General features: G+C 35.2%; 2 protein-coding genes and 1 pseudogene across 3 annotated transcripts; all 3 read left to right on the plus strand.

Moving 5' to 3' along the window:
• The first annotated feature begins 1,672 nt into the window (after nucleotides 1-1,672).
• On the plus strand, nucleotides 1,673-15,967 carry LOC142980452 (uncharacterized). 2 transcript variants are annotated; one of them, XM_076125843.1, is made up of 3 exons: nucleotides 1,673-1,702; nucleotides 4,934-5,114; nucleotides 13,639-15,967. In XM_076125843.1, exons 1-3 carry the CDS (start codon nucleotides 1,686-1,688, stop codon nucleotides 15,481-15,483), a joined length of 2,043 nt encoding a protein of 680 aa, XP_075981958.1. In that variant the 5' UTR covers nucleotides 1,673-1,685; the 3' UTR covers nucleotides 15,484-15,967. The 2 variants fall into 2 exon arrangements, with proteins under 2 accessions (XP_075981958.1, XP_075981959.1); XM_076125844.1 differs by lacking the exon at nucleotides 1,673-1,702 and adding an exon at nucleotides 2,226-2,391.
• Nucleotides 15,968-16,090: 123 nt separating this feature from the next.
• LOC142980372 (uncharacterized) lies at nucleotides 16,091-17,211 on the plus strand (annotated as a pseudogene).
• A 6,144-nt stretch (nucleotides 17,212-23,355) lies between these two features.
• Nucleotides 23,356-26,458, plus strand: LOC142980577 (uncharacterized). The gene is made up of 5 exons (XM_076126040.1): nucleotides 23,356-24,386; nucleotides 24,759-24,984; nucleotides 25,088-25,258; nucleotides 25,635-25,755; nucleotides 25,840-26,458. Exons 1-5 carry the CDS (start codon nucleotides 24,334-24,336, stop codon nucleotides 26,076-26,078), a joined length of 810 nt encoding a protein of 269 aa, XP_075982155.1. The 5' UTR covers nucleotides 23,356-24,333; the 3' UTR covers nucleotides 26,079-26,458.
• Nucleotides 26,459-27,759: the final 1,301 nt, after the last annotated feature.

Below are 27,759 nucleotides of genomic sequence, written 5' to 3' on the forward strand. Positions count from 1 at the left end.
GAGGACAGACTGCTTCGGGACTATTCGACTCAACAGAGAGTTTGTCCCTGAAGCGATGAAAAAGATTAAGAAGCACGAGCTAAGGGAAGGCGAGATCGTCCATAGTTACACCGAAGACTTAAGTATGGTGATGTGGCGAGATTCAAACATAGTGTCGTTACTATCGATACATCACGATGGTGTTGTTGGGGGAGCCGAAAAATATGGCCGGTTCAAGTACAAGCCTAACGTTGTACTTGATTACAATCGCGCGATGGGGGGTGTCGATAGGAAGGATCAACTCCTATCGGCATTTCCAATAGAGCGAGTGCGAAATATTGTATGGTATAAGAAGGTCTTCCGCCGCCTTCTAAATATCACGCTAATGAACGCCCATATAATATTTTGCACTCGCCATCAATGTAGTGCGCGAGATTTTTGGAGACAGGTGGCTGAAGGACTTGTCAAAGTTTTTGAGCCACCTGAAATTATATATAGATTCCGGAAGGCTAACCGGTAGAAGCTTAGTGTTGTCAGTTAAGACATACAGTTTCGTATTGTTAGTATATAAATAATTGTACAATTACCCTATATCTGCAAGAAAATGTAATTGAAATAGTTATTCAAGTACAAAAATAATATATAAATAATAAATAAATACTAAAATAACTCTTAATCAATATTTTGAATTATTTCACGAATCTATAAATAGCTTTTTTTTAAAGAAATTGCAACACTTGCCCTCTGTCGCGATATCGATTGTCAACAGAATTTATCATTCCCGACTTTCGTGTTGTTGTTTTTTTGCTTGTAGACGATTTGTGCCTGTTTTTCTGGATTTCTGTTACTGCTTAACCACCTGACTTCGGCTTTCTTGGACTTTGGATCTACGCTTTACATTATAACTTGGCTACGTAGTGCGGATTAACGAATTTGGCTCGTGTATAATGGATTATGAACGGTGTATAAACTGTGGCATAGCCCTAAGTCGAGGACAGAACCGTGAAAGAAGACATCCGTTGGATTCGAACGAAATTCTATCTGTTATAAGAGAATGGATTGCACCGCGACCGGTAGGTTTTAATTTATTTTGTTAGCACAGTTAATAATGAAGATTTTATCTATTTATTTACATGTTTAAGTAATAAGTTTTATGTTATTTATTTCAGGTTACGGAATCAGACGTTATCTGCCACTCCTGCTGGTTATTGGCTAGACAGCCATTAGCAGGACCTGGTCAAGATATTGTCCCCCACGTTGGCCATAGATATGTCTGTATTAATTGTGGAAGATCCTTGTTGCGCATCAGATCTCATACGCTTACTTACGGTTCCAACCGTGAAAGACATATTCATGATGTCATATCCTCATGGATTTTACCTCGACAAGTAAGTGTATAGATAGTTGAATTAGGTTACCATCAATGATATAGATAGTATATTATATATAATAAATGCATCAATTTCATTTATTAATTAGGTAAGCCCAACAAGCTCTATTTGTCATCCATGCTGGCAGAGAGCAAACAGAGCTCAACCGCCAGTGCAAAGGCGGTCAATCAGTGTGGAACCAGATGTTGCCTTGGAGCCACCTGAACCACCTGTAGCACATGATCCACCTGTGCCACATGAACCAGTTGCTGTTGAACAAGAGACTGTAATGATAACTCTGCCGGGGTATTCAAGAGCTGGTGTATCACAAAGCCAATGCTTTGTAGCAAGATGTGAGAACCCAGAACGACTAAACATTCCTCTAGCTTTAAGACAGCTATTATTAAAGGAATATAAATACTATATTCCTTTGAATAATAGGATATGCTCTTTGCATTTGATTAATAACGACTGGTCTTTTTTAAATAATCTACACAGAAGAATTAATACATTTACTGCATCTTTTATAGAGGATATGATGAAGATTTTACAGTCAATACCTGAAGTATTAGATTTTAGCAACATAAATTCTATACCAAATCATTTATTTTTTTACTGGTTGGGTCGCAGCAAGGAAGAATTTAATAGAATTTTGACTGAGGTTCCCAGGCTCCGTGACACAGCCAGCGGAGCTAAGTCTCTGGCAGCATATTTAATTAAGCTGAGAACAGGTGATTCCTATGATCGTATTGCCACTTTAATGAAATTATCCAGTAGAACCAAATTAAACTTCGTTAAACAAGCAAGAGAGATGTTGATTGATCATTATGTCCCATTGCACTTGGGTTTAAATCATATAACCAGGGAACAAGTGGCTCAACATAATCTTTTAATACCCAACGGACTATTTGGTAATGGTGGAAGTGCTATAGCCATCATGGATGGAACTTATATATATGTCCAAAAAAGTTCTAATTATTTATTTCAAAAAAGCACTTACTCGCTACATAAATACCGCAATCTTGTGAAAATGTTTTTGGTTGTAAGTACTGATGGGTATATTATTGAGGTGTTTGGCCCCTATCCAGCAACAACATCTGATGCTGATATATTAACCTTTTCACCGCCAGAGTAATATTGAAAATCGGTGTTCCCCACGCCAAGCAATAAATTCCTTCGTTTATACCTACAAAATAATAGTCACGGGAAAAGTGTATATCGATAAAACTTCGATTAATTTTACGTGTTCTTATATTATGAGTAAAAATTGCATAAAAGTACCACAAAATTTTATTGAATTTCTCCCATGTGTCAACTTTACACTACTCAGTACTCATTACCCAAAAATAACAATGATATACACGAACAATTTGCATAAAAAAAGTACTTAATTCAAATATTTTATTCAAAAAGTCACAGCACTAATCCCAGTTGTGACGACACCTTTTGACGTTAAGAAACGCCACTGGCGTGGTCAGCGCTGCGATTTCAAATTTTGCCGCCTTATATTAGAGATGTACCAGTGTGGCAAGTCGGAGTGAAGTATAATATATCGTTACGTTTAATCATTCATCTGAATACGTTAAATTATAATCAATACTCAATTTTGCACAATTGTTTCGTACTCGTATCTTACGATTTTAATAAATGTAGAAATAAAATTTTCGTAATATTTTTCTAGTCTATAAAATTTATTTTGATGTAGAGTAACATGGAAACACAGTTTGAAAGAACTCTATGACTCGGTAAAATAAATATGTTTTGTGCTCTGTATATATATAACATCATCTTCTACACCTTCTAACACTCTCAACAGCTCTTCTGTCGTCATTTGACTTGAAGACATTTTTGTGGCGCAGATGGTGTACGAAAAATTTATTATACACAAGAATTTATGTACCTATTATTAATAACGTATTGCAACAACACTACGAGTGTCCAGCAGCGCGGGTGACGTCAGAGCGCGCCGTCTGATTCCGTCAGTGGCGTACGAAGCACTGTAAGGGATTCCGCTAATAGAGATGCGCGAGAGTTGCCACAAAATGATCGATTTGCACTTATTTAGTCATGAGTTTATCACTAGATATGGTAGTTTTATTACATATTTAGGTTTGTATTGAATCTAATTTAAAACATATCAGACAAAAAATTTTTTTTTCAGAAAGGAGTGAAGTATTTCAATTTGTTTTCGAAATATTGCATAAAGTGTTTAGATTGTAGTCCTTTTCCTTGCACATCACTAGTTGACGCGTCTTCACGTCTGTGGCGTGGATTTGCGGGCTAAATTTATACATTTTGCATGATGATTTACTTTGTTTTTTTTTCAGGTACAACTGTCTAATTATTATATGTCTTTGTGTAATAATGTAATAAATATGTTTAGGTAATAATAACAGGAGAAAGAAAACACTTGAAACGTATTGTTGTATGTTTATTTTGAACTATAAAAAAGTGATATTTTTGACGTGCTATCACGTCGATGGCGTCGTGAGCGATTTTCAATTTTACGTCTCTTAACGTCCGTGGCGGTGAAAAGGTTAAGAAATGAATTTAGAAATCAATAATTACAATCATATTTTCAAGAAAATGCTTTTATTCTGGATAGGGGTTTCAGGGATGTATTACCATTATTAAGAAATGGTGGATATCGTCCTTACATGCCATTATCTGTACAAGAGGGTGAAACACAATTGAGCACATTAAATGCTAACCAATCGAGGGCAGTAACAATTTGTCGTTGGGTTGTTGAAGTGGTAAATGGCAGATTTAAACGAGATTACAAAATATTCAGGCAAGAATATTATAACGCTGCATCCACAAATATTATTTAAGATTTTTCAATTGCTGCTGCCCTAATAAATGCATTTCATCCTCTTCTTAGAGATAGGAATGATGCTGGGGAAATCTTAGAAATAATAAATGATAAAATGCATATTGAAAACACATTAGCAGATATTGTAATTAGACGTAATTTAAATAGGCGGCGAACTGGTTTTGTGCAAATAAATGTAGAAAATAATAATGTAAATGATTTTCCCCAGCTGACCTATTCAGAGCTTATACTTATCTGTTTAGGAACATACCAAATAAAACAGGCACGTTCCTATTATGGTGAGCATGTAAGGGCTAATGGATCCTTTTCGATAGAAGTGTGCAGAGAGGTCAACAGCAGCCTGCTATCCAATATTGTAAATACAAAAAAATGGCACTTAGCAATTGTAACGTTGTAGAAATGTTGATAATTTTTATTCCCTATAGTTTTCAAACCCTGCTAGTTAGCAGAATAAAAATTACACTAGAGGATAGCAGACTATTGTCTCTTCATAAAACCAAGCTTGGTTTTTTTGTCCATAACATAGCCTTTGTTGTATGGGGTTGTTGCGTATCTCCTTTTTAATTTAAATATAAACCATGCAGTTTTAATGAGTTTCAGATATTAAAACGAGTTAGTTTCCAAAACTGGCTCTTTCATGCCCACCTTCCCCCTACATGTTTAATAAAAGAAATATATTTTTAAATAGCTCAATTTTGTTTTAACTTACTTCTGAAGATGAAGTTTGTGTTCCATGTTGGCTTCGGGCTAGAAGGACAAGACTTCCTGGTTCACCCCCACAACCAGACCTTCAAATTCCAAATTCACCTGAACATGATGGTCATGATTTTGGTTTAATGTGTGCTGTGTGTGGAAATAGCCTGTCATCTATGATACCTGCTGACGAACAGCAGAATCAAGAACATATTGCTCTCTTGTTGGAACACCAGCAGGTATGTGATATTAATAAGACATATTATTATGTTAGGTATATGTATGTGAAGAAGACAGTTGTTTTGAGTTACAGATATCCAGTAGACTGAAATCAATTAGGTATTTGTTTCTTTAGGTCTTTATTTAATCTTATGATATAATATTCCGCAACAATAAGCAGAGCTTGTACTATAGGTACTACACAATCACATACTAGAAATACATATATACTTTTTTGTAAAAGTATCATCATCGTCCTAGCGTTTTCCTAGTTGTATCCGGGGTCCGCTTACTAATCTAACCAGCTTTGATGGAATATTATTAATATTGTTTTATTTTGTAAAAGTATATATGCTAATATTATACATGGAAACACCTAGATGAAGACAAATGCATTTGTTCCCAACGAGTAACACCCTCAAATGCCACACTGTTACTCGATGGGAATGTTTTTAAGAAAAAAATCCCAACCAGTCACACTGTTACTCGATGGGAACTTTTTATTTCTAATTTCCCAACCAGTCACACTGTTACTCGATGGGAACTTCTTATTAGTAATTTCCCAACCAGTCACAATATTACAGTAGTTAATGAAAAGAAGAAATAAATCGGTTTTTACTTTAAAAACATTTATTCGTCATATTGCTGGTGATTCTCCTTTGAACGTTTTATTCTTAAATAATTGAATAAAATTACAATACCTAAATACATACATACATACATAGACTCACGCCTGTATCTATCCCCGAAGGGGTAGGCAGAGGTGTAATATTACACCCACATCTCGCCATCTATATTTAAGTCCCACGTAATAAGGGGGGGGAGGTACCTAAATACAATCAGCTTTATATAATATATCAGAGTAAATCATCACATTTTACAACAATTATCAGTTCTAATGTTGTTGTTAATTTGAACTTTAAACAATTTTCCAAATACATATAATTAACCATAAGTATGTTGTGACAATTAAAATTATGTATAGCAAAATAAAGTTATGATAAGCCGGCAACATCAGTTATCGCGAGTGTGTAATGGCGGTTATTTTCCATGCACATTTAATGTTAAAATACTTTTGCATCCCTCTTCCCGCGGCCCCGGCGGCGGCGGCCACGTGTCGGGAGAGGGACGCAAAATGAATTAGTCAGAGCAGTGCAACGAAGCAAAGTGCACGTTGTCGACAATGTCAGAGCCCACCGCATCTAGTTCGTCCGGTCAAGTGCCATTAAATTTAATTAAAAGGAATGGTGGGACAATTTGCTACGAAGTGGACATCAATTTTATGCTAGACGAAAGCATAGTAGCGGATTAATAGTGTGGGCGTGCACAAAACGAAACATTTGCAAAGGAATCTTGAGAATAAAAGTAAGTACCTATATAATAAAGTTTACTGATAAACCTATGGTTTGTTTGTTAATCAATACGTTTATTTGTGAATGAATGCTTTGCATTATTTTCATAAAACTATTGATTTGTTTTATTTCAAGCTACTTAAAGTCCTAAATACTTATTCGTTTTCATTTCTTCCAAGCATACGCTATTATTAAAAGCGGCTTAAAACAATTTTTCTTAAGGCTTTTAAAATTGCTTAAAACTTGTTTCAAAATGTATTATTAATAAAGCCGAGTTTACACTATAAGACAACATTAGGCGCGCGACAAGTGACGTTCAACATGTATGCTAAGTAGTAAGTAGTAGATGCGTCATACACAAACGCGGCATAAACACTTAATCGATTTATTTGGAACTGTTATAAACACGTGTTTTAAAACAACTTGTTTTAATCATACGCAGGGTTAAACAATATGACGAATATTACTAATACGACAGCTTTGACTCCTGTTATTATTGTTGCTATTTTCTATTTATAGGATCAACGAATACTAGACGAGACTGCTCATAGCCATGCTCCAGACTTTGCGAAGAACGAAATTGATGAATCAATCCATAAATTAAAGACTGAATTGTACAAACCGGACTTTCCTAACATTCCACAAAAATTCAATTCCATGATAGGCAACCTTAAAGATGCCGGTATAAATATTGTATCCAACATACCAATATTTACTAGCGTTAAAAGTACACTGTATAGACAACGGAACAAAGAAGCTGGAGTTTCAAAGATGTTATTTAAAAACGCTCTTGAAGTCGAAGTGCCACCAAGATATAATAACTTTTTGTTAGCAGACTACTAGGGAAGAGAATAAATAATCGATTTTTGTTTTAATCGATTTTTTTTTTTTTAAATCGATTTTTTGTAATCGATTTTATTAATTGTAAAAATCGATTTTTAATAAATCGATTATACAAATTAAGCATTTTAAATCGATTTTTGCAAAGAATGCCATCTATGCGATAAATGAAATAATGGGTAAGCTTACTGAACGCTAACGAGTCGATAAGAAATCAGCGCCATCTTTACGTACAAATATGTAATAAGTTGTGATCTTTTGAGTCTTTTAGTCTTTTATTAATTCTTTGAAGTTTTGAAGTGTGAAGTGAAGATAGTTGTCATTAACCTTAAAAATGTCTTCCACTGGAAAAACACCCAGAAGCTCCTGGCGAAAGTATTTTATAATAAAGAAAGATAATGCTACAGCGAAATGTAAATACTGTCCAAAAGAGTTGAAAACATGTAGTAATACTACAAATTTGAAACAGCACATGGAAAGGAAACATTCTGATGTTTTACAAGCTGACGAGGTAACACTTAACATTTGATGCAATATGTATTATTAATTATCCCAATGACAGAATTGTTATTACATTTTTATAATGAATAACATTTTGTCTGCTTTAATTGCAAACACTTAAGCCAACTGACTGACGTGAAAAATATACGTTCCATTGCTCAATCTAGTATACATTATTGTTTTTTAAGTTAATAATATTTTCATGTTATAAAAATTTCCCAGATATCACTTATTAGAAAACAAAACTATTGTAAATAGTAATTTTGATAAAATGATGAAAATATTTATAATTTCTTTTTTTTTTATTTTAACGCTGCAGAACTCGCATGAAGTTGATATTCATGATGCTACTCAGTTGGGGCATAGTAATTCATTAGTGCAATCTTCAGCAACAGAAAGTGAGGCTTTATCTTCAACACCAAAACGAGCTAGATCAGGTATCGGAGCGGCTTTTTCAAAAATTTCGGCATATGCTACAGATGGCGATAAAAATAAGCAAATAACTCAAAGCATCGCAGAAATGATATGCCGGGACAGTCTTCCTTACAGTATGGTAGAAGGAACAGGATTTAAAAAATTAATGAAGACTGTGGCTCCTTTGTACAAGGTTCCATGTCGTAAAACTATAACAGATCTTATTGATACTAAGTATGAAGAAAAAAAAGCCCTTATCAAACAAAAATTACGGTCTGTTAAAAACGTCTGTCTTACGATAGATGAATGGAAGGATATGCAGCTAAGAAGTTTCTTAGGCGTGACAGTACACTGTATAGAAAACTTTGAAATGAAATCAATAAATATTGCGTGTGAACCGCTGCATGACAGTCATACAGGAGAATATTTATCGGAGATGATTCTTAAAGTTTGTGAAGATTGGGGTTTGTCTCATGAAAAAATTGTCAGTGTTACTACAGATAATGGCAGTAACATCGTCAAAGCTGTTGAAATTACTTTTGGACGAGCAAAACACATTCGATGTTTGGCACATACATTGAATCTAGTAGTTGAAAATTCTGTGAATTCCACTGATGTTAAACTTTTTTTGGATAAAGTCCGAAAAATCGTAACTTGGTTCCATCAAAGTGGTGTAGGTGCTGAAGAACTGCGACAAATGCAAATGCAGCAAAGTGTTGCCGAAGGAAAATTGAAGCATTTGGTTGGAGACGTGTCTACAAGGTGGAACTCACAATTATTCATGATTGAGCGTTTTGTGTTGATGAGCAGCACAATAGGATCTATTTTAATCAACCATCCGAATGCACCCCAAATGCTTCAAGCAAACGAAATTGTTGTGCTGAAAGAAATTGGAAAGGTTTTAAAGCCTTTTCACAATGTTACTGAAGAAATGAGCGCTGAAAAATATGTGACAGCTAGCAAAGCCATACCCATCATCAAGTGTTTAAGAACAGTGTTAGACGCAATACCGATAACCAGCGATTTAGCCGACCAATTAAAATATTCACTACAAACTGAATTAAATAAAAGATTTGAAAATATCCAAAAAGTTCACCTTTTCTCGGTCGCGACATTTTTGGATCCAAGATTCAAAAAAATTCATTTAGATGAGCCATTTTCTTTGTCAAAAACAATTAATTATACTAACCGATGTTTAAGTATAAGTACCAATAATGGTGATACTCTAGCAGTGACCCATTCTGAATCATCTGCTTCATCAGAAGTGACCAACGACGGACAAGATATATGGCAGGTACACCATGAAAAAATAATGGCCGCTAATACGTCAATGAGCAAAAATACTGAACTAGACTTATACATTGCAGCACCATTATCAAATCTTAAAGCAGACCCTCTCGATGTGTGGAGAAGTTCTGAGGGAACTTTCCCCAAGTTAACTGACTTGGCTCGGAAACACCTCTCAGTTATGGCCACTTCTGCACCAGCTGAAAGGTTATTTTCGAAAGCAGGAAATATTGTCAGGAAAACTCGAAACCGTATTTTAGGGAAGCGATTACCAAAATTATTATTTTTAAACTCTTTGACTGAAGACTTATGGCAATAATTTGTTTAAGTTAAGTTTGATATATTTTAATTTACAGTGTGGAGAAAGCTTTCTTTTCTTTTTCAATATTCATCCATGATAATTATCGTTTTATTTACTACTTAAACTAATCGGTTTATTTCACTTTGATTCTAGTCAAATGTTTAGTGATAGAAAACATTTGTAGCAATTACTAATTTTAGTTTTTTTATTATTAAAACTCAAAGTTTAAAGAAAGTTTTCTTTTCTTTTCTAAGTTAATATTCAACAATTGTCACTATATTTACTACTTAAACTAATCGGTTTATTTTACTTCTATTCTAGTTGATTCTAGTCACATGTTAAGTGATACTAAATATTTGTAGCAATTACTTATTTTAGTTTTTTATTTACTATTTAAACTCAAAGTTTAAGAAAAAATATTATTGTCTTTTTAGTTTTATAATATTCTGAACATTTGTTATAATAATAATTTATTCTATTATTTAAACATAAAGTTTAAAGGACAATTTGTTTTGTATTTTAATTTTGAAACGTTTGTCATTTTATTCATTATTTATCTTCTTCAGGTTATTTTATCTTTTTCGGTGAAATTTTGAGCGATACTGATGAATGATCATTCAAATTATTTTTTTTTATTGTCTAAACTTAAATTATAGAGAGTACTTTGTTTTGTATTTTATTCATTTTGTGACCAAACAATTGTCGTTATATTTCTTACTGTTACTGTACAGTATTATACTTACTGCAATAAAATATTTAACAGTACTGAAAATTTGTATATAAACAATTCAAATTTGTATTTATAATCTTTTGGTTATTTTATTATACTTATATTATCCAAAATGATTTTTTTTTTAATCAATTGCTCATACGTTTCACTAATATATTGAATAAGTATTTCTCGCATAAAAAAAAAATCTGGAAAACGGTTCACCCTAAAGGCCATCCCTGCAACTTCCCGCTAATTCCATACTCAAGCGCTCAAAATTATCCTTATTACGTTTTTGAGCTCTTTGAGCTCAAAAATATAATTTTCTTGTCATTTTGAGCTCTCCGAGCTCAAAAAAATAGCTGTTCTATTCTTTTGAGCTCTTCGAGCTCAAAAGTCTGATAGAAGTGTGATAAAACACTATTTTTTGAAATTTCTAACTGCAATAACTTTTGAACGGATGAACCGATTTTCACGCGCTTGGCGGCATTCGACGCAGTTTTCTAAGCTCTATCAAGAATCTTTAAGTTTGAATTGATCGAACTAGAAATTTCGAAGTTATCCCGAAAAAACACTTTTTTCGGTTTTCTTTCGTCAACGATAACTCACGAACGAATAAACCGATTTTGACCCGGTTTGCGGCAATCGACGCGGTTTTTCGAGCTCTAATATTTATCCTATATCGTCAAAAATGATCCGATTAGAAATGGCGAAGTTATGTAAAAAAAACACTTTTTTCGGTTTTCTTTCGTTCACGATATCTCTCGAACAAATCAACTTATTTGGACCGGATATGCGACGATCGACGTGGTTTTTCAAGTTTAAGAGCTGATTAGATTTTGGAGTCGATCGATGAAGCCGTTTAAAAGTTATTCCAAAAAAACCACGTTTTAAAAAAAATTTTTTCGTAGTTTTTTTGAGATTTCTCAAAATCTATCGGTCCAAATCGGTTCAAATTCACAGGAAATCTAAGTTTGAGGGAACTCTTTAGAACGCCGTTGGGTAGGTTCCGATAGGTTGAGTCGTTCAAAAGTTATAAGCGGGTCACATACTTACACACACACACACACACACACACACACACACACACATACATACATACAGACATAGTGACAACATCGCGGGGGTTGTCAGGGAAGCTTCCTGTGACTTCAAAACGTCGAGATCTGATGAAAACTCGATTTTTGCAAAACGGGGTAAAACCAATAACTTCCCGATTTTTGAAAATCTTCGATTTTCTTAGCGGGAAGTTAAAAATATCTATAAAAAATCGATTATTTCCTCGAAATTCGATTTTTTTACAAATCGATTTATCTTGAACAAAAAAAATCGATTATTAGATAATCGATTTTTTTGACTCAAAGTCACATCCCTACAGACTACTCAAATAAAACTAATAATACACGAATAATAGTATTTTCCTCGGTGGAAGCAAGGCAAATTACATGTGAATCAAAAGAATTTTATGGCGATGGCACATTCAGAAGCTGCCCTTCTCCATTCGTGCAATTGTATACAATTCATGTAGATACTGGTAGTAAAATAAACCACACAAATATAACCCCTGTGATATATGCTTTAATGACCAACAAAACAATGCAGAGCTACTTAATTCTGTTTCAAATGATTAAGTCGCAGTTGCCGGATTGGAATCCAACAAAATTTTAACTTGATTATGAAAAGGCTGCAATGAATGCCATTATCAAAGTCTTTCCAACAGTCATAATAAAAGGTTGTTATTATCATTACAACAAAGCCATTTTTAAAAAAGGAAAAAGCCTGAATATGACCTCACGAACGTCACAAGATTTGAAGGAGGTGCGAATAATTGAACTTAGTGCGATTCTTCCATTATTGCCCGAAAACGAGATAATTAATGGATGGGTTTACATAATTGCTAGATACGGAGATACAGAGCAATTGCTAGATACGGAGATACACTCGTTCGTTTCGTATCGTCTAGTGCGTGTGCGTTCTGAGTGCGTTTCCTCCCATATTTTTATTGATATTTTCCTGGACCTCTGCATTCCTACGGACTTCTATCTTCCTTCTTGTACGACCCTTGCCTTGCTGCCATACCGGACTCGAAGAACCCCGCTTAAACGTTGAACTTGGACTTGTTATTTTGGATTCTACGAACGGCCTGCCGATTGGATATTGATTGACATCATGGATCGTTGTGCAAATTGTGGCATCGCGACTAAGTAGTCGCTGTTCTACACTAGGTCGTCGAGCTTTGGATGACGAAATGATATTAGCAGTGATTCGACATTGGCGTGCACCAGAATCTGTTAATACTTACTCACTCCGTTTATTAGCTCACCACTGTCTCCCACGCTGAATAATAAAGTATAGATAGGTATACATTTAAAAGCCACATAAGTAACTATTGGGCACAAGCTTGCTGGGAACGGGCTCAAAGATCACCTCTTGGTGGACCTAGACTTCTTGGCCACCGTAGTGTTTGTCTTCGCTGTTGACGTTCTCTTGCATCTAAAGCCAGCCATTTACTTCACACTGGCTCACCTCGTGAATTGAGAATTTATAATGTTATTCAAGAGTGGATTATGCCTAAAGCTGTAAGTTAAATCAGATGCTGAGTTTACAATGTGTTCTATAAATGCTTTTATCTACACTCACAATGTAATGTTCCAATTTTGAATTCAAAACATAATCTATAAACACATGCTTACCTTACTTACTTAGCTGTACCTTTGTACTCATATTTATAATGTATTTTCTTATTATTATTTATCTGTGTGTACATAAACTATAAAATAAATAAATAAATAAATACTTTTTCATTAAAAAAAATAACCATTATAATTCAAGCTTCTCCTTTGATTTAAAAAAATCTGTATCATAAAATAACTTTTTAATGTAGTATAGTTATTGAGTGACCTCTTGCAGTCCAACCTTTGAGATTGTGAACTTTACACTTTAATTTTATTTCAAATGTATGAGTGAAGATAAACAGCATATAATTAGGTATTAAAACACTTGTGTGATACTATTATCACAAACCTCCGCTCATATATTAATAACCTCTTTTATATGGCTGTTGCATAAACTACTATTGTTGTAATTCGAATTAATCCTTGAAATTCTTAAATGATCATTGTATCGTTCATTTGTTGCAGATAGTAGAAACTAGTCGCATATGCCATACTTGTTGGGTGGCTGCAGACAGAGCTGCTGTCCATATGGTCTCTCGCCCATCATCTTCTTCGCAAGCAAGCCGAATTGAAGAAACACAGCCACCAGTGCAAGTTCTTACTGCTGACCCTCCAGTAGAGGAAATACAGCCACCCGCACAAGTTTTTGCTGCTGACCCTTCATATGAAATACAGCCACCGGCACAAGTTATTGCTGCTGACCCTCCACTTGAAGAAGTTAGAAGAAATCAGCCGGAACCTACTATTGTATTACCAGATTACATGAGAGCTATAGAAACAGAAAGTAGGTGCTTTATTGAAGGATGCCGGAGAACAGAGAGGTACAGAGTTCCGCTTTCTACTAGGAAAATGTTGCTCAATCAGTATAAATATTATGTCCCTCAGAACAATCGTCTTTGCGACCGTCATTTAGTTGTAGAAGCATGGGATTTTCTCAACAGTTTGAGAAATAATTATGTACAGTCTTTTACAGCTAAACACATTCAGGACATGATGTCCTTAAAAGAAGTTGTATATTCGGGAGTACTTCATTTTGAGAGTATAGATGAAATGGAAGACCATGTTGTTCACACATGGATAGGGTTAAATAAAGCACAGTTCCATCAAATGTTCAATGAGGTCCCTCAGTTATTAGAAATACCCAGAGCGTCACTAGCTTTAGCAGCATATTTAATTAAACTTAGAACTGGGGATTCTGATGAGAGGTTGTCTACATTATTAAAAGTCTCTAGGCGAACTCTTGAAAAGTGGTTGCACCAAGTAAGAGATATACTATATGAGTATTTTGTACCTAGACACCTAGGTTTACATCATATTAATAGGCAGCAAATTGTGGAAAGAAATCTCTCTATACCAAAAACATTGTTTGGTAACTTTGAGAGAGTTGATAGGCCCATTGTAATATTTGATGGAACATATTGCTACATTGAAAAGAGTTCAAATTATTTATACCAAAAAAGAACATATAGCATGCACAAATATCGCAACCTCATGAAACCGTTTTTAATGGTATGTACCGATGGACATATAATTGATGTGCTGGGCCCCTATCCAGCCACCACTTCAGACGCTGATATAATGAAAAAAGAATTTTCAAGCGAAAGGCCATTACGGGAATACTTCCGTCAAGGTGATGCTTTTATACTGGATAGGGGCTTTCGTGATTCATTGCCCTTATTGCACGAATATGGATATAGGACTTATGTGCCTGCTTCATTAGAGGAGGGTGAAACACAGCTTTTTACTAGTGAAGCAAATAAATCGAGAGCAGTCACCATATGCCGTTGGGTTGTGGAGGTAGTAAACGGCAGATTTAAAAGAGATTTTAAATTATATTATTATTATAAAAGTTTTGTAAAAGATTTTGAAGTGGCTGCTGCTCTCTTAAACAATTTTCACCCTCCTGTTGTTGATCGTGTAGATGCTGGGGAAATATTAGAACAAATAAATATTCATATGAATACAGAAAATGAATTAGCCGAATTTATTTTAAGAAATAATTATAATAGGCGAAGGGCTAATTTTCATACAATTACTGTACACAATGATAATCTTAATGATTTTCCCCAGCTTACTGATAATGAGCTCATACTGATATCACTAGGCACATATCAAATAAAGCAGGCACGTTCTTATTTCGGTGAACATGTAAGGGGCAATGATGGCTATGTAATTGAAGTGTGCAGGGAGGTCAACAGGGAACTACTGCGAGAGCTGTCGGCTTCAAATAAGTACTTCATGGCTACTAAGAGGACGCATTCAGTCAAGGCATATAAGTCGCAAAACGTATTTTGTTTATGTTTTAGTTGACAGTTCTCGCAGACGTAGGGAAGCAATATTAAAATATTATTGTAACTGTATCGTAGGCAAACGAACTGTAGGCTGCTGCGCCCATGTTATGTCTATAATATGGTACCTAAGTTGGGCTAGGTACCAAGAAAATATAGTACCACCTGCACAGTTCTTAGATGACGTTCTTGTTATAATTGAAGATGAATAAAAAAATATTAAGTAATAAAAAAGTATTTTCATTTTAAAACATCATCTCCTTCCCACTCTACAAAATATAAACATCCTATCTAAATTATAAAACAAAATGATTCAAAATATCAAAATCCTGACTGCTAAGCGAACTAAAAAGACGTAAACAAGAAGAAAATTATGCTGTGCAGTCGAAGGATACATCTGGTCATATTTTGTTCCCTTATTTTTGAAATCACCTCATAAACTCTTTATTTTGATACCCCACACGATCAGTTTAGAAGAGAAAAAATATGGGTCCCCCACAATCCTATGGCGCCCAAACAAACCTAATTCGGCAGTCGGGTAAAAAATTACAATCGAACTTAAAAAATCGGATGTTAAGTATAGATTGTAAGACTGTGGTTACACGTTCAATCTGGCATCAATCTGATCCATGACCTTGATCACGCACAAAGTAATGGATTTACAGGATTGTATAGATTGTGGATCATCAATCTACGCGTTATTACACGTTCAATTACCCGTCAATCTGGATCTCAATCATGGATCACATTGATGACAGATTGAACGTGTAACCTTCGTCTTACGTAACCTCACTTTTGCTAATTCTCTTTTATCTCAGCTCTCAGATTTCCAAAATCTGTAAAATTTTCAGTGATTGTTTGTTAATATAGTAGCTATCAATTGACACCAATTTCATCTTATTACATCTAGGCCTAAAATTGTATGAAAGCGTATCCGTCTCCTTTGCTGAAGAAGTTCAATCTTTCCACTTCGGAGGGAGTCGGCAACAAGTGTCACTTCATACAGTTGTGATTTACACTCACAGTTTTATAACTGGCCAAGTGGGTCCGACATCTATGTGTACTCTTAGTTCCTGCCTACGACATGACGCTGCATCAATTTGGGCACATTTACTACCCGTTCTTGACAAAGTCGTAGAACTTAATCCGTTCGTGAATACTATTCATTTTTTATCTGACTCTCCATCATCACAATATCGTAATAAATATATGTTTTATATTATCAGTCAATTGTCGGACCAGCATCCTAATATAACCAGAATAACCTGGAATTATTCTGAAGCTGGCCACGGAAAGGGTGCTCCTGACGGCGTAGGTGGTACAATAAAAATAGTAGCAGATCAAATGGTGAATTTTGGTCGGAAATTTTGATCAGTTTTTCGAAATCATGGAATCAAGATTAGAAAATATTATAATAAAACGAGTTTCAGAGGAAGACATAATTCAGAGGGAGAGGTTGATTCCTCAGCAGTTGAAGCCGTTCAGAGGCACCCTTTCCGTGCACCAAGTTCTTTGGGACATGTTCAAACCTAAAATAACTATGAGAAATATGAGTTGCTTCCTATGTGACGCTGATGAAATTTGCTACCATGGTAAGCATCTAGGTTTTATAAATAATTTTCCTGTCACAAATAGGTCCGATGATTTTGATTCCCCCGTAGTGACCCTGGCAAAAACAAAAAATCAAAAGAAAATTCAGATTATTTCTAATGTTCTAATTGATGTTACTAATAAGACTCAACTTAAATAATATTTTGCTAATTTTAATAATTCCCGGTCTATAATTTTGATCAGAATTAAGATGACTGTATTATGTACGTGATATTTTTTATTATTATGGATGCGGATGCAGATTTGTCAATAATTTTAAAGGATACTCATAGATTACCAATCAGCTAACTATATCGGAAAGTGGCATAATAATTATCACATCCATAGTAGATTTTAATGTTTATCTGTGATTTTTTAAATGATTACCAAAGAATTATATAATTATGAAACTGAGTATAGCTGATTAAGTTATTTTATTCTGACAGAAAATAATTAAGTAATATACAAGGACAGAGAGGTTTAACGATAGTTATAGGTAATAATAGGTATGTTACCTATAACTATCGTTAAATCTCTATAAATCTTTCGTTTGTTCCCGTTGAGTTACACCTTTTTGTGTTACACTGTTACCCACCGGGAAAAAAATATCGCTTAGTAACACTGGGGCTCAATGCCACGGTGTTTTTACCTTTGAGTGACACTGTAACTCAACTGACCGCTGTGTTCCTGTTAAGTAACACTTTGGGTAAACTAAAAAGCCGTGGCATTAAGTCACAGTGTTATTAATCGGTAATTTATTTCCCAGTAAGGGCATAAACTGCGTTAAGCGTGCCTCTCGGGTGTCCACACAAAACCGACCCGCGCGTGCCCATGCGCGTGCACACGCTCGTGAGCCCGTCGCGTGATACTTCCGTGCAACGGGGCACGCATGCACGCGACGTGATCACGCATCACGTTGGACGGGTCCACGCGCGAAGCCCGCTAGCGGGTGCACGCGCGTGCTTGTTCAGTTGACAGCGCTATCTCGAACCGACCGCACGCGCGTGCCCGGCCCATAACAAAAAATGACAAATTTTGATACAGAAAGGGTAATTGTTGAAGTTCAGTGTCGTCCTGCCATATGGGACCAATCTAGCGAAATATTTAAAGACCGGGACGCTAAATCAAAAGCATGGCTAGACATTTGTACAGTACTGTTTCAAAATTTTGATGACTGGAGTGCAGCAGAAAAAAACATACAAGGTAAGTACCTACACTCTTTATTTATTTTATAATAACGTAGGTTAGGTAAACTATTCTTTGCGCCAAATTTTTATTTTTAATAATCTATGCAATTAGTTATATATAATTAGTTATTTCAATTGTATTTGTGTCAATTAAATGTTTTCAACAATTAATCCAACTATAAAATTAAAACTCGGAATATTTACAATAATTTACCTATGTAAATATAAAATCATGCTTATATTCAAAACTAGTGCAGAGATACTGCGTATTTCTGAACATTGTGAAATTCGTGTGAACAATGTCCCATAATATTGGTATGGTTTTATATTGCTCGATAAATTCCAAAGTTCTTTCTTTCGGCCACGCGGTCGCCGCCATTTTGCGCGTCACGAGACAACCAGTACCTATGTTCACGACTGCGAGCTTCACACTACTTCACACTATCGGTGTATTTAGGGTTCAAAATCATTTTAGGGCAGAAACAGTGGATCGGTAGGTAAATAAATAAAACAATAATCAACTAAAATATTTATTATATTGGTTTTAGAATTGGGCTAGTAACTTTGTAAAATAAGCGTGCGTTTTGTAGTTTTGTAGGTTTTTCTTTGACATCTCTCAACTTTAGTTTACAACAATCTAAGTTATTTGGTTACATCCGATGAATTTAACAAATAAAATCATTAGGTATATTATTAAAATATGCCTGCTATGTTAATAAAAAATGTGTGGTAACAAACCGTGAAAAATCAATTATTGAATGTACATAAATTATAAAAAAGCCAACTATCTTCAATAAATACTGCGATCTTGCCATGACTGTCCGTCTGCAACGAAATAATCTGCGAAGTTATCGCGTAATGTATACGAATCTCTGTGGGTATTTCCAATTAACCCCCGAACTGAACGTATATGGTCTGGTATAATGACAATATCATGAAAGTCATTAATTTGACTTCTTGATCTTATAAAATTATGCAAAATACAAATTGTTTTAAGAAAACAAATTGCTTTGTCTTTTCCAACGTTCAATGGACGATGGAGTATGCGAAATTTATTAGCCATGATACCAAATGTACACTCAATATAACGTCGCGCCCTCGTTAACCTATAATTGAATATTTTTTTTTTGTAGTTTATATCGAGAGCTCGAGCATATGGCCGCATGACTTCATCTCCTACAATAATATAGGGCAAAGCTGCGGTTGCAGCAGTGTTGGTTGGTTTATCATTGTGTATTACGGGCAATGCTTTGGCAGGAGGAATATCTATTAAGTCATTGTTGATTTGTTCGTACAATCGGCTTTGTGTGAAAATTGCGGAGTCAGATTCTTTACCCTGCACTCCCGCATTTATATAGGTAAACTCATAGTTGGCGTTACACATTGCAAGCAGTACAATAGAATAGTAATGCTTATAGTTGTAATAGAGGGAACCACTATGTGGAGGTCTTATAATGCGTATATGTTTTCCGTCTATTGCACCTATGCAGTTAGGAAACTGGGCTCGCGTTAAAAAACCTTTTTCAGTCTCTACCCATAGCGCACGGGAAAATTTTGGTATACATTCTTCCTTTAACCTTTCAATTATAATTTGACAAACTTCTGTTACTATTTTTCTGACCGTGGTTAGTCCTGTCTGATACGCCAGATGAATATCGACGAAGGTATGTCCACTAACTAAATATCTGTAATAAAATAAAATACCTGTGTTATTGTTTCAGTGAAAAAGCTGCAGCAAAGGTGGAAAACTGCAAGAGACACTTATATAAGAGTGAGGTCTACTAAAAAAAACTTAAATCAGGTTCCGGTTCCAGGGCAAATAAAACATACATTTACTATGACATGCTGTCATTTTTAGATTCAAACTCGAATACTCAAGGAGAAGAATCGGCAGACGATTTTAATCAGTCAGTAGAGCAAAACGCGTCACCGAGAACTTCACAAAATAATACGATTATTGAAGAAGATTTGATTAATGTACCTAGCACCAGCTCCAGCGTTACCAAAGAAACACGATCTTCCAAGAAACGTAAGTGCGAATCGCCAACTGATTTCGAATTAGAGTTGTTAAATTGCGTGAAGAATAACACTGCAGATAATATGGACGAAGACTTGAATTTTTTTAAGTCATTATTACCAACTGTGAAAAAATTGAGTTGCTTTAAAAAATTATTATTTCGTACAAAATTATTAGAAGCTTTAATTGATACAGAAAAAGAAATTATTATTACCATTGATGACCTTTCATTAACGCAAAATACGGTAACGAATGATTTAGAATCCTTAAATATAAGATCAGACACGAACAATGAATAAATAGGTAACAAGAAAGACTGAAGATTTGATTAAGACTGTTTAATTATTAAGAACAAAAGAAAGAGAAGAGCATGAAGAACTATTTAAGTTAGTAAAAAGCGCAATTTTATATTTATATTTTTCTGGTTTCATGTGCAATTATTATGATATACAAGGGCATTCGCCAAAAGTTTACAAGCCTTGAGTGTAATGTTCATAAGGAAAGAAACGGGGTCGATTCGGACACTTTTATCTTAAACCCTATTTAGGGTCAAATAAAAAAGTGTATCAATAGACCCCTTTTTTTACTTAATGGACCTTTTTTTTGAACCTACTCATAACATTGCTCCTTCATATATCCTCTTCTTAAATTTAATCTTTTATGTAGTAAACTGCGATTATGATTGTGATGATAAATAAGAATTTAAAATAATATTAGTACCCGATCTAGTAATAGAAGGGAATAATTAATAAGGGAAATATTCGTATGTAAAAACTTGCAATCAATATGCGTCATTATAATTAATACTTTGTAAGGTAGGTATATTATTATAATTAAGACATTTAGACTTATTGTACTGTTTTAACTGTTATTGTGTTTTTTTATTTTAAACTTGAACCTGTGATTTTATTAGTGTATTTCAAATGAATAATCAAAAACTAATTGTAACGTAACGTTTATGCAAGACACTGTGATGACTGTTGTGATTATATAAAAAAATAAGTAAATAAGTAGGTATAGATAAAAAAAACGAAAACGATAAAACTGTGTAATTTAGAAATAACAAAATATAGTTAATAAATGTAAGAAACTGTGATTAATATGATGATTAATAAGTGTGCGGTTATGTGTTTCGGCCCTAAGAACAGAGTGCACCACATCAAGAAAACATTTTAAGCCATACTCAGGTGTCACTGCCGAAACAATAAGAACTTCTTCTTCTTTCTGGCTTGATGTGGCTAAACAGTAGTGTGACTTACATAAATTGGCAAAAAAATATGAGTGTTCTAAACTTTTGTTAAATAATGACTGTTTTTTTTACATGAATAAAGATGATTATTAATATCGAAATGTCTTTACTTACCGCAATGTCATTGCAAATCGTTCCATTGGTGATACGATTGACGTAGATTTCAATCGTAGATTGTTAGTCTTCAAATAGGGCTCCAGTTTTGAATATAATTCATCATAGACTTGTAATGAAACTTTAAAATATTTGAAAAAAAACCTTTCATTTTCTCTTAATATACCAAACTTCACCACGAATTCCCCGCACAGTAACCTAGATTCAACGTACGGGCTTACTGGCTGGCGTCTTTTTTTGGCAATTCGTCGTCGCCGTCGTCTTGATAAATAATACAACATTAATTTATCCATAATTACTCGACTGTACACCTCCAACGTCAAAATTGTACTGAGAAAACTGACGCGCCGATGCCCGCGCATGAGCACGCGAACGTGCTCACGTGCGTGCACCAGAAGCGTGGCCCGCGACGTGCTCACGTGCGTGCACCAGAAGCGTGGCCCGCGACGTGCTCACGTGCGTGCACCAGAAGCGTGGCCTGCGACGTGCTCACGTGCGTGCACCAGAAGCGTGGCCCGCGACGTGCTCACGTGCGTGCACCAGAAGCGTGGCCCGCGACGTGCTCACGTGCGTGCACCAGAAGCGTGGCCCGCGACGTGCTCACGTGCGTGCACCAGAAGCGTGGCCCGCGACGTGCTCACGTGCGTGCACCAGAAGCGTGGCCCGCGACGTGCTCACGTGCGTGCACCAGAAGCGTGGCCCGCGACGTGCTCACGTGCGTGCACACGCGTAACGCAGTTTATGCCCTTAGTAACAGTGTAACACAAAATGGTGTAATTCAACGGCAACATACGAATTCTTTTCATTTTCTTTGAATTATGTTATTGTTTTTGCAGATAATTGTCATAAATAAACGATTTTTAACTGATTAAATATGTGTTTGTTGTTTAATACACAAAAATAAACCTTTGTAGATCATTCTCTGCAACATTGCGTCATTATGAAGCAGAGTTAATGTCATTCTCAGAATATGGTGTCATTAGTATCAACGTGATTAATTACGAATTTTCAAATATTGCGTAAAATAATGGAAATTGACACGTGCCTTTCCTATTAGAATCTTTTTTAGTTTGATCAGATTGCATTAGGCCTATTAAAAACGGCTTGCATCAAGGTTATCCTTTAATGAAAAGTTGACAAAAATAATTTATTTCGAAGAACAACCCATGCATTGATGAAAGCATTGTGCCATTCAAGGGTCGCTTATCAATAAAACAATATATGCCAAAAAAAAGAAATCGATTTGGAATTAAATTGTTCGTTTTTTGTGATGTTGATTCCGGAGTGATTACAGATTTTATAGTTTATTGCGGTGCAAGTACAGACATAAATGATCCAGCGAATTTAGGCGCTGGGGGAGCTGTTGTCCACTTTATTGAAATATTTTTTTGGCTCAAATCGTCATTTTTATGTGGACAATTGGTACACAAGCCCCTTATTATTTAAATATTTATACGATAATCAAATTTATGCTTGCGGTACCGTAAAAAAAATAGAAAACGTATGCCTAATTTAAGCAGAAAACTAAATTTACATGAAATGGAAACTCAGTTTTCTGGTCCCCTTATGGCTTGTAAATGGAAGGACAAGAAATATATATACATGCTAACAACTATACATGATAATGACATGAAACCATCGGCAAGAACCTGTAGAAGTACGGGATTGCCAGTAATGAAGCCTAAGGCCGTTTTAGATTATTCAAAAAATATGGTAAGTGTTGACACTGCCGACATGTTGCTATCATCCCTGCAGTGCATAAGAAAAACCATAAAATGGTACAAAAATCAATTTTTCCATATATTCGATATGCACCTTTTAAATGCATATTATTGTTATAAAAATATAAACTGTACTCCAAATTTAAAATTTGCTGACTTTCAGTTGTGCGTAACTCGACAAATAATAGAACGTTATCACAATAGCAATGTTTTAGAGAGACCCATTAGAAATAGGGAAAGCGCGAGAAATCCCTTGCGTATATTACCAGGTAATTCAAAAGACCATATGCCCACAATCATGGGAAAATACCTAAGATGTAAATCATGTGCCAATGAAAAAAGACGCAAGATGACTCGATATACAGGGTGTAACAGACAGGCTACCGAAAACGAAAAAAAAAATGATTTTAAACATGATTCTGGTGCTTATGGCGTTGAAAATTTTCATCGCTTTTTTCATGATTTTTCCGATTTTTTATGCGTTTTTTTTTTAGTATTATTTCGTTTCGTATAAATTCGCTATCAGCTGTTCGCGCGCGGCCAACGACACCGCGCCGGCGGCGGCCGGCCGCGACGGTCGACGTACCTACGCGCGCCACACAGACACGATTACGCACACAGCTGTCAGCCTCACTCTCACTAATATGCAGCGTTACTTAGGCTCGGTTGCATCAAATCATTTAAAGTTAAGATTACTGTCTAATTTAACATTTACAATAACATTAATTTTAGCAGTAACTGGATGCTGCGTTGCATCAGCATTAAACGGCGCGTAGTTAAAGTTAACGGGGCTGCAAGTCGAATGAGGTCCAATTGTCCTCGGATCCGAGCCTGGGAAAGGTTTTTAATATGGCAATACTTAAAAAAAGCCGTCAATGTCATTGTCACTTGACAGTCACAGTTGTTTTCGCGCGGATTGTGGTGAATCGCTGAATTTTTGGTTATTGAATTAATCATTTAAATTTATTCAATTTTAATTAATTGTTCCTGCAGAATGCAGAAAATACATAGTATGGATAAAAACTTGCTTGCGACCATACAAACAAAGTAAGTAAACCCATGATTATGGTAATATTACTCCTCGTGCTATTTTAGGATTTGGTTTTGCTCCTAATAAATGTTCATAGTTGCCAAGGACCTATGAAAAACTCTAATCCATGGTAGTTACTTACTAGGTACTATGAATATTAATTCGTACAACCAGCTAATGCTACATTCGCAATTAATAAATTATCATTATCACTGCTTAAAAGTTGGGTTTGTTGTACATCATTCTCGTGTGTTTATATTTACATTATCTTTTGAGAAGTACTTACTTATTGAATGGTTTAACATAATCCATTAATATGTTATTTATTGAACTTAATAATTACACTGAATATATAAGTAAGTATAATTCAATACTTTATTTATTTTCAGGGAGAGAAGTGCAAATTTCACCAAAGAGGAAATGGACAGATTGCAATGCCTTTTGAGCAAATATAAACATATATTATTTTGCAAAAAGACGGATGGAATCAGCACAAAACAAAAAGAAAGTGCATGGAATTTAATTGAGCAAGAATTTAATGCTCTTGGAGACAATTTTCGGACCATAAAACAACTTAAATATAAATTTGAGAATTTGAAGCGTATTGCAAAGAAGGTAAATAATTAATTACTTAATTAAATTGCTTTTTTTACCATTGAAATTAATGTGCTTAGTACAGTTTTGGATAGAACTCCCAATGTATATTCTTAATCATCAGGGAGCCAGTAAAGAGCGCCAAGAAATGCGTCGCACTGGAGGAGGACCTCTGCCACCACCACTGCCAGGATCAGAAGACGCTAAAGACTGGTTGAGATCAATTGTGCGAACATCAATTGATGGGAATGATGCTGTCTATGATGATGACACATTGAACCAAACAACAGTATTGGTAAGCTCTTAATTAATTAATGCCTTATGCCTTTCAAATAAGAAAACATTGGGTGCTTAATTTTATCATTTTATATTTTAAAGCCTATAAAAAAGCTGAACGAAGAAACCATAGCACAAGTGGTTGATGAATATATCACCGAGGAGACTCCCCTTTCTGAAAAAGTATGTATATTACATAGTTTTTAAATTTAAATCAGCATCATGGTCTTATTATTTTCTCCAATCAGTTGTTAACATTTTAGTTCTTGCTGGATGAATCCGAAGTTCAAGCTTATTGGTCTAAGATACTTATTCTTAAATAGGCACCCAAATTGACAGAGGCAAAGCTCTACAAAGATTGAATTTATGTTATATTCATTCACTTTTATTTGCAGATTTCTGTTGATGAAATAACTATTATTGAGGTTGATGAGAGAGCTGCAAAGGAGAAGTGGGAATTTGATACAAGCACACCAATTAGTTCCCTCAAAAGACCAGTATCATCACCACTAAGACGTAATACATAATTAGTAACTACTGAAATGTAGTGATTTGTTGAAATAAAAATCAGCGAGATAATCTCATAAAACTTATTTACAGGTAGAGCTAAGAAAGAAAAAATTGCAGACAACAGCAACCAAGTCAAGCAGTTGTGGCGTGAAAAAAAAATTGCTATTGTTGACAGCCTACAGGAACTGGAATTAAAAAAAATCAATGAGTCGATCAGTCATGCCCAAGAACTCCACGACCAAATGCTGCGCCATAATGAGGAGCGGCACCAGTTACAATTGGAAAAACTAAAATTAGAAATAGCCATTTTAAAAAGAAGCGCGGAATAATGTAATAGATTTTATTCGTCGACACTAACAATAAAGAGGAAAGATCTGATTTTTTGTTTGTTTGTTTGAAGGGCTCCGAAACTACTGGACCGATTTGAAAAATTATTTTACCATTTGACTCCTAAATTATCCCTGCTGTACATAGGCTATATTTAATTTGAGTAAAAAATAGTAGTTAATGGCGTCGATTCTCGGATGAACAAACTAAACTAAAATTAGTGAAAACGAACTAAAACCACAGATTAATAAATAGTTAAAAACAGTTTTTGAAATTTTGTTCTTTTATTTAATTCTGTTTCTTTATTTAATGTTCATAATATGGCTAGCATTACAGGTTTATTAGTGAAGCCTGCTGAAATAATTATTTATCAAATGAGACCTATTACAATCATCATTCCCTGCCACTGTATACAAAACTTCCTCTGCATCAGATGTGTAACTTTCGACAGTAATATTTAGCATCATTGGTGGCATGGGATCATTCATTTTTTTGCAGATATTATGAAGTACAGCAATTGCTACAATCATGGGCTGCACTAGCTTTATATCTGTCCTAATTTTCATAGATAATGCAGGAAAGCGCCTCTTCCAAGCTCCAAATGTCCTTTCTATTACATTTCTGGTCCTAATTTGACTTTCATTATATAATTTTTCACCATCGTTTTTTGCAGGATTCGGTTTAGTGGTAACAGTATTTCAATGAAAGAGTTCACACATGCATTCGGTTCCAAGACACGACAAAAAAAACGAATCTTGCTGAAATTGACATCCGATTTTGCGACTACAAACCGAACCGGCAATACTGCAAAATATCAGATCCGGTGTAGTGGTATATAGCGCATTCAATACACGCGTTCATACGATACACGCAGGAGTAGATTCGGTTATTTGCCGGATCTTGAAACCGAATACACCGTCCCCGTCGGCGTCGTCGTGTTGCACAAGCGGGAGGGAGGGGTGGGCGGGGAGGCGCACAAATGAATGTAAATTTATAATATGAATCAACCACTGCTAATAATACGATGGAAAAGAAATCTTTGTAATTCATAAACATGGAACCACTGTTGTTTGGCTTTTTTACTCTAATATGCTTACCGTCCACTGCACCAGTGCAATGGGGAAAGTTCGCTCTAGTATTAAATCCATTGGCGATATATTCCCAGTCAGATATAGTGTTGGGTAATGTCATAAACTCTCCATGCAAGTTGTTCCAAACAGCATTCGTTACTTCCTTAATAATGTTACTGATCGTAGACACTCCGACTCGGTAGGCGTAATGTAAATCCTTGTATGAACACCCAGAAACCATATATCTGGAAGTAAATTTATTATTTATTAAGTAAATTTAATTATATTTTTCAGCTAAATGGATCGTAAAGAAGTGGACTAATATTAGGGACAGCTGGATGAGGAGTGTTAATGAGAAAAAGAAATAAAAAAAATCAGGATCGTCGGCGACATGTCCTAGAGGCTACGACTATCATCGTCAATTGTTGTTCTTAAAAAAAATTGTGACGCCAGCTGACACCCATGATAGTGCGACAATTGCTACACCAAGCCTAGCAGACGATAGTACAACCGCTATAACAGATACATCCGATGTTACCCATGACAGTACAATGGCTCAGGACAATTTATTGTGTGAAGAAGATGCCGGAAATAATCAAGGTGCTACAAATGA

The sequence above is a fragment of the Anticarsia gemmatalis genome, chromosome 18, assembly GCF_050436995.1.
Source record: "Anticarsia gemmatalis isolate Benzon Research Colony breed Stoneville strain chromosome 18, ilAntGemm2 primary, whole genome shotgun sequence".
Taxonomy (NCBI): Eukaryota; Metazoa; Arthropoda; class Insecta; order Lepidoptera; family Erebidae; genus Anticarsia; species Anticarsia gemmatalis.